The sequence below is a fragment of the Hydra vulgaris genome, chromosome 15 (genome assembly GCF_038396675.1).
Source record: "Hydra vulgaris chromosome 15, alternate assembly HydraT2T_AEP".
Taxonomy (NCBI): Eukaryota; Metazoa; Cnidaria; class Hydrozoa; order Anthoathecata; family Hydridae; genus Hydra; species Hydra vulgaris.
The window spans coordinates 40,202,891-40,218,729 of record NC_088934.1 but is presented as its reverse complement, the minus strand read 5'-3'; the positions used below and the strand labels follow the sequence as shown (position 1 = coordinate 40,218,729).

The 15,839-nt window shown below is 28.0% G+C and overlaps 1 protein-coding gene across 2 annotated transcripts in view; it reads right to left on the bottom strand.

The window, feature by feature from the left end:
* Positions 1–15,839, bottom strand: part of LOC100197146 (hepatocyte nuclear factor 4-gamma) — a 42,646-nt gene that overhangs the window by 19,186 nt on the left and 7,621 nt on the right. For both annotated transcript variants that reach the window (XM_065820371.1, XM_065820372.1), the window contains one exon: positions 8,671–8,883. In XM_065820371.1, coding sequence (XP_065676443.1) covers positions 8,671–8,883 — 213 coding nt within the window. The remainder of the gene's footprint in view (positions 1–8,670; positions 8,884–15,839) is intronic.

The following is a 15,839-nucleotide window of genomic DNA, read 5'->3' as shown; positions in this document are numbered from 1 at the left end:
AAATGATTATGATTTAATTTTTTTTAATTGACACAGTTCACAAATATAGGTTTTAGGTATAAAATGATATAACCCTGGAAGTTTCAATGGATTTAGGTCTCTAATATCATACATTATAAGGATCTGACTTTAAAAAAATTTAATGTGTGGCCCTTTTTGAGAAAATTCAGTTTGAAAATTTGCCAAAACTTTATAATATTTTTTTAAGATTTTTAATGGTTTAACTTCTTTACTTAGTATTTGAATCAACGATATGGTTGATGATACAATGTTTATTATTATTTTTTGTTAAATATAACAAGACTACAACATTTTAGTTTAAAACCCAAAAAATTAGATCTGATTTCCATTCTATATCAATATTTGTAGCTATATTGCATAACTAGTCATATATATATATATATATATATATATATATATATATATATATATATATATATATATATATATATATATATATATATATATATATATATATATACATATATATATATATGTTAACATAATGATTCTGCTATTGCAGTCTTAGTATTTTTTATGCATTCTCGTTTTTATTATTTACATGTATCTATATATCTATATTTTAATGGATTACAATAAAATAGTATTTCTTATAAACACTTATAGAGATATATACTTATGCCTTAAATAGATATTCTGCAAAAATAAAAAAATAAAATCTACAAAACAAGTTTAAAGAACCAAAAGGTTATACTCTATAGAGGCCTACTCTTTAAAAAGAATAAGTATAAGAGAAGTCACGAGGACAATCAGAGAATGGTTTGTGCTTGCTGCCACCTGAAAGATTTAAATTGTATACCGATAAACCTGACACGGGAGAAATTGATCAAAGAACATATCAATCCCAACTATTCAAGACGTGTTTGAGTATCCAACAGGTAAAACTTACATTAAAACTTTAAATACAATAGGTTAAGTATTGTAATCAATTTAATATTGTGTTTTGACAGTTTTTTTGACAATATAATATGTATTGAACGAAATATTTTTTTTAAAGAAAACATGTCTTACAGCTCCCTCACAACAATGTTCTTTGTTAAAAACAGATGTTATTTTTGAATTCATAACTTTAATTTTATTATAAGGAATTTGTTCATCATGCAAATCATACATGTACAAGCTGGCTTCCAATAATCCTATTTCAATAAATGTTACTGAAAACTGGAAGCAAGCGGACCTAATGCTTTTCAAGTCTGGAAGGGACTGTGTCATACAGTGTACAGTCTGTTCTATGGCATAATCCATTGATCATAGGGTGCTAGAGAAAACTAAAGCTAGAATTGAAAAGTCAAAGTCAGAAAAACCTCTTATTTTATGTCCTAACTGGTTTTGTAACCTTGGTAAAGGTTTACCCCACAAATGTTCTCCTGGGCAGGAGAAGGTAAATTTTTCAAGCCACCTAAGTAGCAGATCATCAAAGGTACAACAGCAAGTTACTTCAACTCTGTTCAAAAACATCTATACATCTTCACAGACAAACCTTGGAGAAGAGATCAGTATTTCAACAGGTTAGGTTTTCTATCTAATATAATATAAATAACATGTGAAATAACAATTTTCATATTTTTAGTATCAGCTCTTTTTCATATGTAAGAGCAGTTATTAAATTTTATTATAGGAGGAGCATTAATTCCTGTAATACTTGGCAAACAAATTGAACAAAAAAAGAAAGTAAAATTTGAAGAGATCCAGCCTCTAATAAACAAACTAGGACTTAGTCAGTATATGAATAAGCAGATGTTGCGGAGGCTTCGAAAATGCGGTATTAAATTTAAATCATTCATGGAGGCAAAACTAGACAAGAGGAGCAAGATTCTTTCAGATTTTTATGCTGTTAAGACAATTCAAGCTGAAGAGAAGATAAACAATAGGCTTACAAAGGCAGTTTCAAGAGACCTTGCTTATATTAAAGACCTTACAGAGTTTCTCAGCTTTGTCATGGATTTCAGAGGGCAAAACTACTACTGTACCTTCGTTGGAATTGATTCCATGATTTTTTGCATGAATGCAAATATTCTCTGGCATCAGATATGAAACTCATCAATATTGTTGGGAATTTCGGTAATATATATATTACAATCCAAATTTATATATTTTTTACATTACTTGAACACATATATGTCTATTTTTTTTTTTTTTTTGAATTAATTCCTTAAAATCAATTTTTGATATTATTCCCAAAAAAACATTTCGATCAAAAAAATTTCAATATTAATTTTTCGAGCAACTTTTTTCAATACTATTCTGCTTTCGCTTTTTTTTTTAGTCTGAAATATTGTCTGAACTAAAGAAGCATTCTAAGATCAAAATATCCAGAATATATTATGACAGTGCCACTATAATTCTGCAGAAGTAAGCATATGCGTGTGTAAAATGCCTTAATTTTAGCAGACTAGGCAAGTCGCCTAATCCTTATGGTTCTTTATATTGGCTTTTAGCATTTGCACTGACTTTTTGATACTTGGATACAAGTTTTAATAAACAAAATTATGGAGAAATGATTTAAACAAATGATTAGGTTTTAATGATTTTCAAATGTTATACTGTATTGTTTTATTTCAAGTATTTTAAAAACCACACTGGAATAAATCCTAGCAAGAGAGCAACAAATTATAAGAATGATTTTTGAAATTAAACCTAGAATGAACAAGTTAGATAATTTTAGAATTATTTTTATGTCATTTTCACTACTCAAATATAAACTAACAAACTCTATGACTGTTTATAATTAACAGAATTCAAATTATTAAATGTGCATGTTTGTATTATGTTCATATTATTTAAGTGGTATTTTGCATACAAAAATAAAATAAAAAAACACAACTCTTATTTTACGCATTATAAAGAACGTAAAAAGTTTTTTGTTTTCAAAATAATGATGTTTTGTCTTGACTGCAAAATGTATAATTATCTAGGAGAGAATAACTTAAGCCACAGAAACAATAACACAATCAGGACTAAAGCCAGGGCTACAATTATTTGGAGCCAATTGTGTGGCCAGTAATGACTAAATATGATGAATTACAATTTTTAGGATTATTGAGGAGATATATAACTGAAGAGATATATAATTGAGGAGATATATAATTGAATTTAAAGAACATTATTATCATACTTAACAAGATGCATAAAGTGTCTGGGAAAAAATTAAAAAAAAATGTACATGAACTGGTTATGGCAACCTTTTAAAACTGAAAAGCAAGCTTAATTTCAGGTAGCAGGATCAAAATGATTGATTGTTATTACAATTAAAGACATGTAATAGTATTGTAAAAAATTCATGAGTATGTTAGACTTATCTGTAGTTAAGAATTATCTAGACTGCTGTATTGATTTTAGGAACAGTAAATGAAGCTATAATACATCAAGATTGGGCAATAACCTTAATATATAGTAATAAACCAAATTTTACTAAAAAAAAATCTGAAGTTTGAGGTTGTTGAACTGAAAAGTAAAAAAAATTATTGAAAAATAAGAAAAATATTGAATTCAAAGAAAAAGAAATAAAAGCAAAACCAAAACAAAACAAAAAACAAAAGTAAAAATCGAATAAAAATAAATAAGAATGTAAATAATAAAAGAAGACAAAGAAGCAGAAAACTTTTACGCTAACAAAATAAAACAAAAATAAAAATATAACCTTTATGTTTTATATATAAAAAAAGAAAATCAAAGTTTTTCATTGTTTGCATATTGTGATTACTTTCCAATCATTATTTCAATAAAGTCACAAAACAACTTTTTAAATTGCATTTAATGCTATTCCCACTGAAAATTTTCTTAGGCTTTAAAGTCCCTATTTATATTGTATTGTAATCCTATCACTAAAATAAATTGAATGAAAAAGAAATACAATTTTATAAAAGTTTATTATCTTTTATAAAAGTTTTTTTTTTGTGTGTCCAAATCAAGGTTTCGGTAATTATGAGAATAACTAAGTAAACTTCCACCAATTGACTTGACTCATTCAGAAGAACTTTCTGGTTGCACAGCTAGTTCAGATCAAGCTAACTGCAAATGAACAGGATAATTTTTTTTCCAGTATTCTAGTGGGCAAACTATTTACGGTTTGCAAACAACTATAGGTATCCATAGGTATCCTTAACAATTCAATTTTCAATGCAGTCTTTTACTGATTGTTGATTAAGTCTGATTTTCAGATTTTAATTGATTAAACACAGCATATAAAAAAATTTTATGTAAGTTTTCAATGTTCTTACCATTACCATCTTAAAGTTGTATTTATTTTAAAGAGAATGATAAAAAAATATTTGGGCAGAATTTTTTTAAGTAAATTAAAATAATAAATGTATACCAACAAAAACAAATTTTGTTGTTTTACTTGAAGCCATCTCCACAGTAGCAATTATCTTGGAATCTTTAAAATATACGCCACAATCTACAGACTTTATAATTTATTCAACCGCGTTTAATTCCAAAGAGTTTTATTAAATGATATCATTGTAGAATTTCAATAAGAAATCTTTAAAAAATTTTTCGTTAGCAAATTATAGATTTTTTTTTCCATTATAGATTATTAAAGAATTTGTTTAGTTACTTATCATTATAAAAAAGTTTTTTTAATAATCATAAATTACTATAGAATTTTTTTAGTTATTTTAAAATTATTTTTTTTGTGTTATTTTTACGAAGTTTGCATTAAAAATAATAATAAAATATTGGAGACATTTTAAGCTTGTTTATTGCTGTAAATTAATTTTGTGTTATATTTATTGCTATTAAATTATTATTATCTGTATAAAGGTTCTGTTAAAAAAATTATTTTGTATTTTTTAACCTTGTAAAAGTTTAATTAACAGCATTTAAGAATTGTTCATAAAGTATGTATGCTTGGGTGAGGAGAGGGGGTCTGTAAAGAGCGTATATAAGATGAAGGGCAGGGGGTCAATCATAAAAGTACGGAGACAATAATGTAAAATAAATTTCATAAAATGTTGGGTAGGTAGGTTAAGAGCGTAGATAGTTTTAGGGAGATGGAGGGTACTCAAAAAACCTATAACAAAATGTGGAATGAGGGCGGGAAGAAGGGTCAAAATTCAGGCGTACGTACATTATGGTTGAACCCTTATTTGCTTAACTTTTCATCAGGTTACATATATTCTTAAAATACTTATTTAATCAAGCGAGATATATTTAATAAAATTTATTCTATAAAACATGTATTGCTCATTTTATTTTATTTATAAAGTTAAAAAATTACTGTTAAAAATTGCAAAAAAAGTGTAGTATTATCGAGTCAATTTTAAAATATAAATCGTTTAACAAAAAACCTTTCATTGTCAATTTTGCTAGTTTTTTGATAAGAGAAATGTAAAATACTTGGCAATTACGACATATAAATTAGAAAATATTAAATATGATTTTAACGCGAGCTTCAACACAATAACAATTTTAATCGCCATCTGTCTTGAATTATTGCCATAAAACATTATTTATTGCTTTAATTAATAAGAAGCTGTCTGTTTTATGCGTTATTATGCATTGTTGATCTTTAAAAAAAAAAAAATTTTAACTTTACATAGCCATTATGTACAAAAAAGTTAATGTTTGTTATTATTACTATTATTAATACTGCGTACATCAGTTTATATTTGAAAGAATGTTACTTAATCTGTAATACCTGAGGTGATATTTATTTCCTTTTTTTTCAACGCAACAAAGACATTCTTTTTCAAGTTTTACAATATCCATATTTACACCATTGTTCAGTGCCAATACTTAAACGGCTTAACTTTGACATTTTAGCAATATCAAAATTCAAATTTTCATAGCTGATACGATTTTCAACTGTTTTGTTTCTTTTATCCATAAAGGTTTTTCTTATCCTTTTTTAAAGAGGTTCGAATTGGTATGGAGTTGCCGACATTTTAATTGTTTAGTTATCAAAATCCAAATGCAAAATACAAAAGTACCTTAATATTTAAATGCAAATCATCAAAATTTATAAGTTTCCACTAAATTGACTAATATTGAATAATATTTTCTAACTATAAATTAAAGAATTCGGCTATTATCTCTAATAAATGATGTTGTTTACCAAAAATATTTATTAATTAAAAATTTTTTTAAATGTCAATCGATAGGAGAACAAAAATGTCATAGCAATAAACACCTTAGATAAACTAAAAAAAAGTTCCCATTATTTACATAAAAAGAAAAAAGATTCAGACTTTTTGATATATTTATTTTATTCAAGAGTGTAATATAAAAATCTTAATTTTTTTTGGTTCTCGCGCTCTATAAAAAAATATTCTTATGTTAAGCTTACTATAAAATTTATAGGAAAGTCATACGATTGATAATAAACGCTATTTCAAAAAACAAATAAAACAACAAATAATATTGATTCAAAAAATAAGAATTTTACAATGACATCATTTACTAAAACTCTCTAGAATTAAACGCGCTTGAATAAATTATAAAGTCTGTAGATTGCGGCATACATTTTCAAGACTCCGAGAGAATTGCTACTGTGGAGACGGTGAGCTTCCAGTAAAACAACAAAGTTTGTTTTTGTTGGTATACATTATTTTGTTCTACTTAAAAAAAAAATTTTTTTATCATTCTCTTTAAAATAAACACAACATGTCTTGGCACTTTGGGATCTCTTTAATAAATACAAACCTCTTTTATTTTTGAGAAATCCGCACCAATATCTTCAAGATTTACAAAAGATAAGAAATGTGTTTTTAGCATCCATTCTGTTAGAATTGTTTAACTAACTGTTAAAACTAAACAATAGCTAATATTTGCAGCTTTCCAATAATTTAAGGTAATTGAACATTTACATTTTGACATTTCCAAAAGTAGAACTGTACTTTTAAATATAATTTTAAGTCATTTATCTAACATGAAAGAATAGATGGAGAAGTTTATAACTTTTATTAGTAAATTTAAATACAAATTTATAAAATTCTTAACAGCCAAAGTCTCAAAAGAATTTGCATTAATTCCATTACTGCTTGATTTAATTGATCAAATTTTTTGTTCAATCAAAATAATGTCAAGAAAGTTTAGCATAAAGCTTTGTTTCAATATTTTATAAGAACTGCTTTTCAAAACATCTGATTTGGACAGTTTTATTGTTCATTCTACTTCAACTTGCATATGAAATGTCTTCTGGCCTATCCCTAAGAGGGGACATACTTTCAGACATTTATTTGCACATACAATAAATTAATCAACTACTTTTTAAAAACTTAATTTTTTTTAACTACAGTTATTAGACTAAACCCAAGTTTCATAAGTCTAATTTTAATGATTAGAAAATATTTTAGGTAAATGTTGGAAAGTTTATTATAAAACCTTGATTTAAATACATAGATATTTAAAGATTATAGATGGGTTAAAAAAAAAAAGCTCATCATGGACAGATGTTAACTGCATTTGACAACTGTCTTGTAAAAGGTCTCTTGGGTTAAAACTTAAATGGTAAGAAGAAAATTTCTGATGATCAGCTTTGCACTTTCTTCAGCTAACAGACTAACATAAATGCTAACCTTGTTTCCTGTCTAGGATGATGAATGCTGGATCTTACTAACTCTACTACTGGGTTTTTGCTTGTACCTCCTTGGAAATGGCTATGCAAATCTTTCTATTATCTCCTGAGAAGAGTCAAACTTCTTAAACTTTATACTATCTCTTTGTGAGGCTAATTCGATCAACATTTGTTGATTGAATTAGCCTCACAAAATATCAAGATATCTAACAGTATCCTTGTTAGAGATTTTGATGTGAAATGTTGTGGCCAAATAAAAAAGTCTTTGCTATAAATTCAAGTTTCTCCTTCTCCTTGTTCTCTTTTAGGTGGTTTAGATTATACCACTAGATGATTCCACTAGAACTTTAATCTTATATTTCTTCTTCATCAGATTCTTCCTATCATCACACTTCTTACTACTATGTAAAAGCCTACTGGGATTCTTTTTGTGATTTTTTGTATGATGGTACTTGAGCTAATGTCTTTTGACTTAATATATTTAAGACTTTTTTAATAATGAAGTTTGGTAAGCTGGTCTTCTCCATAAACTTGCTTCATATGGGATTAATAGAGAAATTTAAAATGATTTAATCATTCTATTTCTAACCACAGTACTCATGTTACTTTTGATGGACAACACTCATTTTAATTTCCAGTAACTTCTGGAGACCAAAAGGTTCCATATTTGGTTCTGTGATGCTCCTTATCTACATTAACAATCATTCTAATAGACTTACTTTTACAACCTTAACTGTTGACACAACTGCTGACATTAACTGCTGACACAACTGTCTTGACAAAAAGTCATCACTTTTAGATCAACAATTTAGTTGTTTTATTTTACAAATAAATACTCTTTAATTAACAAAAAAGTACTAAATTTTTTTAAAAATAGCCAGAACTTTATTGAAAAAAACTGATGTGCACAAAGTTATGAATTTATAACCGCCATTTTGGTGGTTTGAAAATTGCAATCAAAATAATACCATTTTTTAAAAATTATAAATATTATATTTTTTTTAGTATGATGCCAATAATTCACAGCAATTAGTTACTAATAACATTTATAACAACATTGTTATCATACAATAATTTAATAATATTTGAAAACTGAATAAAATAAATTTAACAACTATTTGGTATCTAACCTTCTTTCTTCATTCCTACAAAAAAGCACTTTTTAAGTCTACAATATCGACATTGGTTTCTATTATCACGAACAATATTGCAATCTTTCGAAAATCTACAAGAATATTTTTGATTTTTGCGAATACTTCTACGAAAAAAGCCTTTGCAACCATCACAGCTTAATGCACCATAGTGTTTGCCAGTTGCTTTATCTTCACAAATTTGACAGTTTCCTGATTGAAATAGTTAAAAATAAATTTAAAAAATTTATTGATTATAAAAAAATTACAAAAGTTTACAAAAATAATTTTTATATTTTTTTAGTATTACTAAAAACAAAACACATTTATGTAAAAACATAAACATTGAATAAAAAAAAAACTATTTAAAAAGCTGTTCCCCTTTCATTTGATTATTTTTTTTTTTTGATGTTTGGCAAATAAAGAACCAAAACTGTGTAAAATATTTCCAATAAGACCATTCTCAAACACTTATTATTATTAGACACTAGATAATCAGTCTCAAGTCTCGATTATTAGAAATGATTGTTCAAAGGGAATTGATTTCGTAATAGTCACTACAGTTACTTTAATTTAATTAATTGTGTAATATCGCATTCATATTTTAATTTCTTTTCTGGTATAGTTACTTTAATCAAATCTCTCGTGGTATTGTAACTCTCGCTTTGTTCTGTGTTCAACATTCAACAACTAAACTTTAGTTTTAAACAATTAAACATAAGTATACTTTAGTTATTAAAGAAAACTAATCTTCACTCGTTATGCCATTTACAACATCTTTAATCTGGGATTATTTCAAGAAAAATATAGGTAAGCACTACTTACTAAGTACTTTTATACTTCATCTCAAAAGGTAATTGCCGGCAATTTCGGGAAATAATTCTAAAATTAATTACCGGCAGAATTATTGTTAGATATAATAACTTAACTTGCATTCTCGTAAGTCTGCATGCCCAAGCGGATAAAGTTACGGCATGTACGTGCAGAGTTCTGGGTTCAAGTCTTTCATGAGAATTTAAGATTTTTTAATTTTTTTTAACTAAAAATGCAGGTTTTTTTTACTTTTTTACATTATAACTATTATTGTTGATTAACTATTAAGATTTGAAAAAAAATTTATTTAATTGGTGGAGCAATAATTCATAAATCGCAAAGCACAGTGTGCTAAATTGATGGCCAGGTTGTATGCCGGCCCACTCTGAATTTGTTCTTGTTTCATATAAAGATACCTAGTAACTAATTGTAAAAAAAAAAAAAATTAAGTTCACACCTATCAAAGGGTCTTTTTTTGGTAATAATATTTTTGAAATTATTTAACTCTTTTGACATTTTTTAGAGGTAAAATTTACAGTAAATGCCCCAAAACTTATTTTGCCTCAGGCCCCAAGTGCATCCCGACTCTGTTGTTTCAAATCAAAGCATCCCGACTCTGTTGTTTTTAATAAAAATAAAATAAAATAATAATAAAAAAGTAAAATCATTTTACTTGTTATTAAACTGTATTTTACATTTTCAGGAGAATCTGCTCTGTGTAAAACTTGTGGAAATAAGCTTGCAACAAAGCAAGCAAATACTACTGGCTTGCGAAAGCATAATCAAACACAACATGGGAAGTTATTCATTGAACTTCAAAAAAAAGAAGACAAGCGGAGATCACAACTAGATGAAGAACTAAACGTAATCGAGGCAGGTGCTTCTGGATCCGCAAAAGATGTAGGCTTCAAAACTCTCACTCTCCCAAAGAAAGCGATTACAAAAAAGTGGCCACTTCAAGATCGGCGTCAATTAGTGTTGATCATGACATCATTACTTTGATTGCTACTGAGTGCTTGCCGTTCAGTTTTGCTGATTCTGAAAATTTGAAGAGGTTTATGAACAAAATATTACCAAATGCCACAATAAAACATCGAAAGACTTTCTCAAAAATAAACTCCCTCAGCTTTACCATACACTGAAGGTAGTAATGCATGAAGTTATGGAAAAAGAGCTTATAGATCTTAATCAGGTTGCCATAACCACCGAACACTGGACATCAAGGGCAAATGATTCATACATGTCCGTGACATTACATTATATCTCGCCAGACTTTGCCCTAAAGAAATTTACATTAGAAGTGTGTCTATTCAAAGAGCGACACACTGGTATCAACATTGCAAAAGCACTTGATAACACAATCTCATACCCTGAATCATTAAAAAAAGTACCCAATAAACTGTGTGTTACTGATCAGGCATCAAATATGGCATGTGCTCTAAACAACAGTGTGTCTTTAATAACTAAAGAAGAAGGTTCTGTTACATGCAGTGATCACAAACTCAACACAGCACTTCAAAAAACAGTTGAGGGTACCCCGGAAATGAAAGATGCTTTTCTTAAAGCCAGCTCACTTACTACCAGACTTCATAAATCTACAGCCTTCAGTGCTTCGTTGAAAGATGCTTGTTCTAGGTTAGATGTGAGTTATCTCAAAATACCCTCCACAGTAACCACAAGATGGAACAGCCATTACGATATGCTGCACGTCATGCTTCGACTGAAGGTTCCACCCATATACTTACGCGATACAGAAGGTGATGATTGGAAGAAAACCATACCTAAGGATGAACAGTTCTTACTCTTTGAAGCTATTGTTCCAGTGCTTAAATCTGTCAAAGAATTATCAGTTTTTTTATCTTCTGACACAGAGATCCGAATTGACATCTGTGGAAAGTAACAGCACTCATCAACTTCATCGAGAAAGAAAAAAATAATTATGTTACTCATGGAAACAACAAATTAGTAGAAAAATTTTTGGAGGATTTATTATCAGAACTAAATAAGAGATTCCCAGACAAAGGCCGTAAATTATTCGCATTTGCACTAGGACATTACCTTCATCCATTTTTTCGTAGACATCTTCTTGATGTTGGCAATAAAAATATTCAAAAACTGGTTGAAAACCATCCCACAACCAAAGAATACTTTGAGAATTCTTCGTTGTCTGTCTCAAGCTCCAGTAATAACAACAGTAGTAACGATTCCGTTCCTAATAATGCACAAGGTTGGGAGGAAAATGAGTACAATATTATTTTAGCAAAGTATAAGGAAGATACTAATTCACATCATATACACGAAAACCCTCCTATTAAACTTGAAATGGAAAAATACCAAAAAACAATAAGATCCAAAAATGCAGAAAAAACTGATACCTTAGCATGGTGGAAGCAGCATGCAGCGGAACTTCCTATCCTTTCGGGTGTTGCAAGATCTTGGTTGGCAACTCCACCAACCTCTGCATCATCTGAAAGAGCATTTTCTGCTTCTGGCCTTGTCATCACTGATCGTAGATACAATCTCGATAGTGACAAGGCAGATAAGCTTGTATTTATAATGCAGAACTATTCCGCTCTTGAAAGTTACATTAAAAAATGGCCAATCGAACAAGAATGATAGTGATATAGGACATGAATCAGACTTATCTTTGCCAATATTAATAGAAGAAAATCTTAAAATACCAACGAAAGTACGGCAAAGAAAAAAACAACGAATGGACAATAGCCAAAGTATTGTAGATTATTAAAAAACAATAACTAAATCTCTAAAAAGCAACTGTACTTGTATTTTGTTAATAAAAAATTCAATAAGTTACATTTTAATTTTTTGTTTTATTGAGAGTCTTGATTCGAGACCATGCGATACTTTATGATTCTTTTTATTATCGGTATCGCTTGGTATCGAAGCAATACTGATAGTATCGACATTGATACATAAGCGATACCATACGATACAAGACCTTCCTTCTCGGTATCGAGTGATATCGAACCGATACTGATTGTATCGACATTAGTATATAAGCGATACCACGCGATACGAGACCATTCTTCTCGGTATCGACTTATACGATACTGATTATCTAGTGTCTAATTATTATGCCATCTTGCAGCTATACCTATTTATGAACATTTACATTTGCTGGTTTAGGTCCACACTGTCCTAATATATTTTGCACACTTTAAATTTTAGTATGAAAATAGAAATAGTGCTATGAAAGTTAGAATAATAAACTTCTGCTAAGTTAAGAAATTGTGTTGTGTTCTGAGGTTTTAAAGAAAACTTTTCTTATTTGTGGTCGTCATATTTATATAAAAAATTTGTTTAGATAAGGATAAAATAAAAGATTTATAAATTAATTTATGAGTTTAAAATTGATATTGTATGTTTGTGTAACATTGACTTTCTTAATAAAAAATTTTTATTGGATATATTTCTTTATTATTTATAACTTTATATAATTTTATAATTATAAATAATTTTAGATGCTAATTTGATTACTAACTTAACAATTTAAAAAACCAATTCTAATCTAACTTTACAGTCACATAAGCAGCCCTCAAAATCCGAAGGATTTCTGGTCAGCACAAAAGTGCCACTCTTAGCACTACAGAGATTTGAAAAGTTTTATTAACTTTTGAATAAATTTTAATGACTTCGCTATACTTGATTTTTATTTATTTTTGCATGCAGATACTTGTAGAGATTCAGGTCAACAATTGTAATGTAAACCAAAGATAGATCACCTTTCGTGTTGACATTGCCATATGTCAACCTGGATTGTATAAAAAAGGCTGAAAAGGGCTGTATAAAAAATAAGTAGTTTTTGCTGTTAAATTATGAAGTAAATAGAAATTTTTGTTCAGGTAAAACAATCGAATAGAAAAATAGTATCATGTAAAAAGATTTAAATATACTTTTAAAAAAATCAAGGATAACTTTCCCTCGCCTTTGATCATAGAATAATATAAGTATACTTGAATCAACAAAATTATTTGAATAAAAAATATCTTTCTTTTATATGATCCCATTTTTCATGTTTTTTTTAAAAAAAAAAACGTAAAATGGGATCATATTTTGCTGATTTTTTTTTAAAAAACACATGTAAAATAGGATCATATAAAAGAAAGATATTTTTTATTCAAATAATTTTGTTGATTCAAGTATACTTATATTATTTTATGATCAAAGGCGAGGGAAAGTTATCCTTGATTTTTTTTAAAGTATATTTGTTTTGAACTGGTTTAGACTGTTTTTATTAATGATCATCCATTTCATCATCTAATCATAATGAATATGCACAAAAATAATTTTATATGTAGAAATCAATTCACAGAATTAAAATTTCTCTGAAATATTTAAAAATTTATTTAGTTTTCTGATCAACCCCTATTAAAAACATGATCTCTATTATTTTTTGCATTTTTAGGTTTGAGTAAAATTTTTTTTGCTCTACAATTAATTTTAAAATGTTTGTTTTAAATAATAAATATCAAAATGATAGGTTTTCATATTATTTTTGATACACACACACACACACACACACACACACACACACACACACACGCACGCACGCACGCACACACGCACACACGCACACACACACACACACACACACACACATATATATATAAAACAATAAATGAATGTTTTATATATATATAAAACTCTGTGATGTCACACTGAAATAGCCTGCTACTGGGGACTTCAGTACATACATTTACTATCTAATAGCCTGCTGTCTCAAAGGAGTGCCGTTATGATTGCGAGACACATAAAGCTAATTGTAGTAAAAATCAAATATTTTTATATTCAGTAAATATATTTTATAGCTCTGATTTAGTTTATAGAGCATTTTTTTGAAAGTGTAAAACAACACCAATAAACACACACATATAAAAAAGATATTAGAACACAGCGCTTTTCAGACCATTACAATGTGTAATCTGCAGATACAATCAATATGCCAACAATTTGTTAGCATATTGGCTGTACCTGATTAACATTTTTGCACAGAGAAAAAGGCCTTGAATGTTTGTAGGTCAGCTTTATACTCAGTAGTGTTTGTTGTAGTGTTTATATGAGCTGCGTGACATTTTTATACTCAATCATACACAAGAATTGCATGAAATGGCAGTTTTTATAGTCATGCATATGTATGAAACATAGGTCCTTATATTCTTGCATATGCAAGCAATGGGAGTACTTATTTTCTTTCATGTGCAAGTAATGGTAAGATCGATTTCTTTGATATGCAAGCAACAGGAGTGCTTATTTCCTTGCATATGCAAGCAACAGGAGTGCTTATTATCATGCATACTTATAAAATACTCAATTTAACAATTATTTTTACTATTCTGCAAAAAGTCATAACCAAGAACAAATACTATTTTGAAAAAGACAAAAAATTATTGTTTTATTTTTTGGCATTACACAGTAAATATTTTGGATCTAAATGTCTCCTATTTTCTTAAAACATTTTTTTTTTAGTCAAACAACAAATAAAACAAATATATGAAGGGATATTTCATTTTAACTCAACAAGTTTTAAAAATAATTGTGGAGCACCACCTTAGATAAATATGGAACATGTAAATTATAATGTGAACCATGTAAATACATTAAATTTGCAATTTCAGACTTTTTAGCATAATGGTTTAAATATTGTAGCTTTCTAATGTCTATTGTTTTACCATTTAAATAGCCAGCTTAGAGTAGAGTTTTTATTACCTTTTAACTTTTTTTTAACTCATACCAAGTGTATAATTTTTTTTTAGAACATTACAATATAATACTCTATTCAAACACTGGTTTTTTATTAACTTGTATTTTATTATAAAAAATTTATAGGCTCCTTAACTTTTCAAAAATATTTGAAAAATACTCAAAAATAGGAATATGCATTTACAACTTAAATTAGAATATAGCTAAAATTGTTATAATTAGCAACAAATTTTATGCTTAATATTGAGTATAAATAATTATATATTAAAACTTTCAGGTTTTTCTAACTTTCATAAAGGATCGTCTGTAAAGAATGTATGCGTATATTCTTTATGGATGATCCCTTAAAGTATGTATGGGAGAGGGGTCTACAAATGGCATTTATAAGATGGGGGGGGGGCAGGGGCTAAATCATAAAAGTAAGGAGACACTGAATTTAAAAAAATATCATCAAATGTTGGGTAGGTAGACTAAAAGCATAGGTACTTTTAGGGAGGTAGAGGGTACTCAAAAAAGCATATATCAAAATGTGGGGAGGGGAGGGAAGGGTCAAAATAAAAGCGTATGAACTTTATAGACAACCCCTAAGCCCTTTAACATATAAAAGTTAACAAAATCCAATACATAGGGTGACA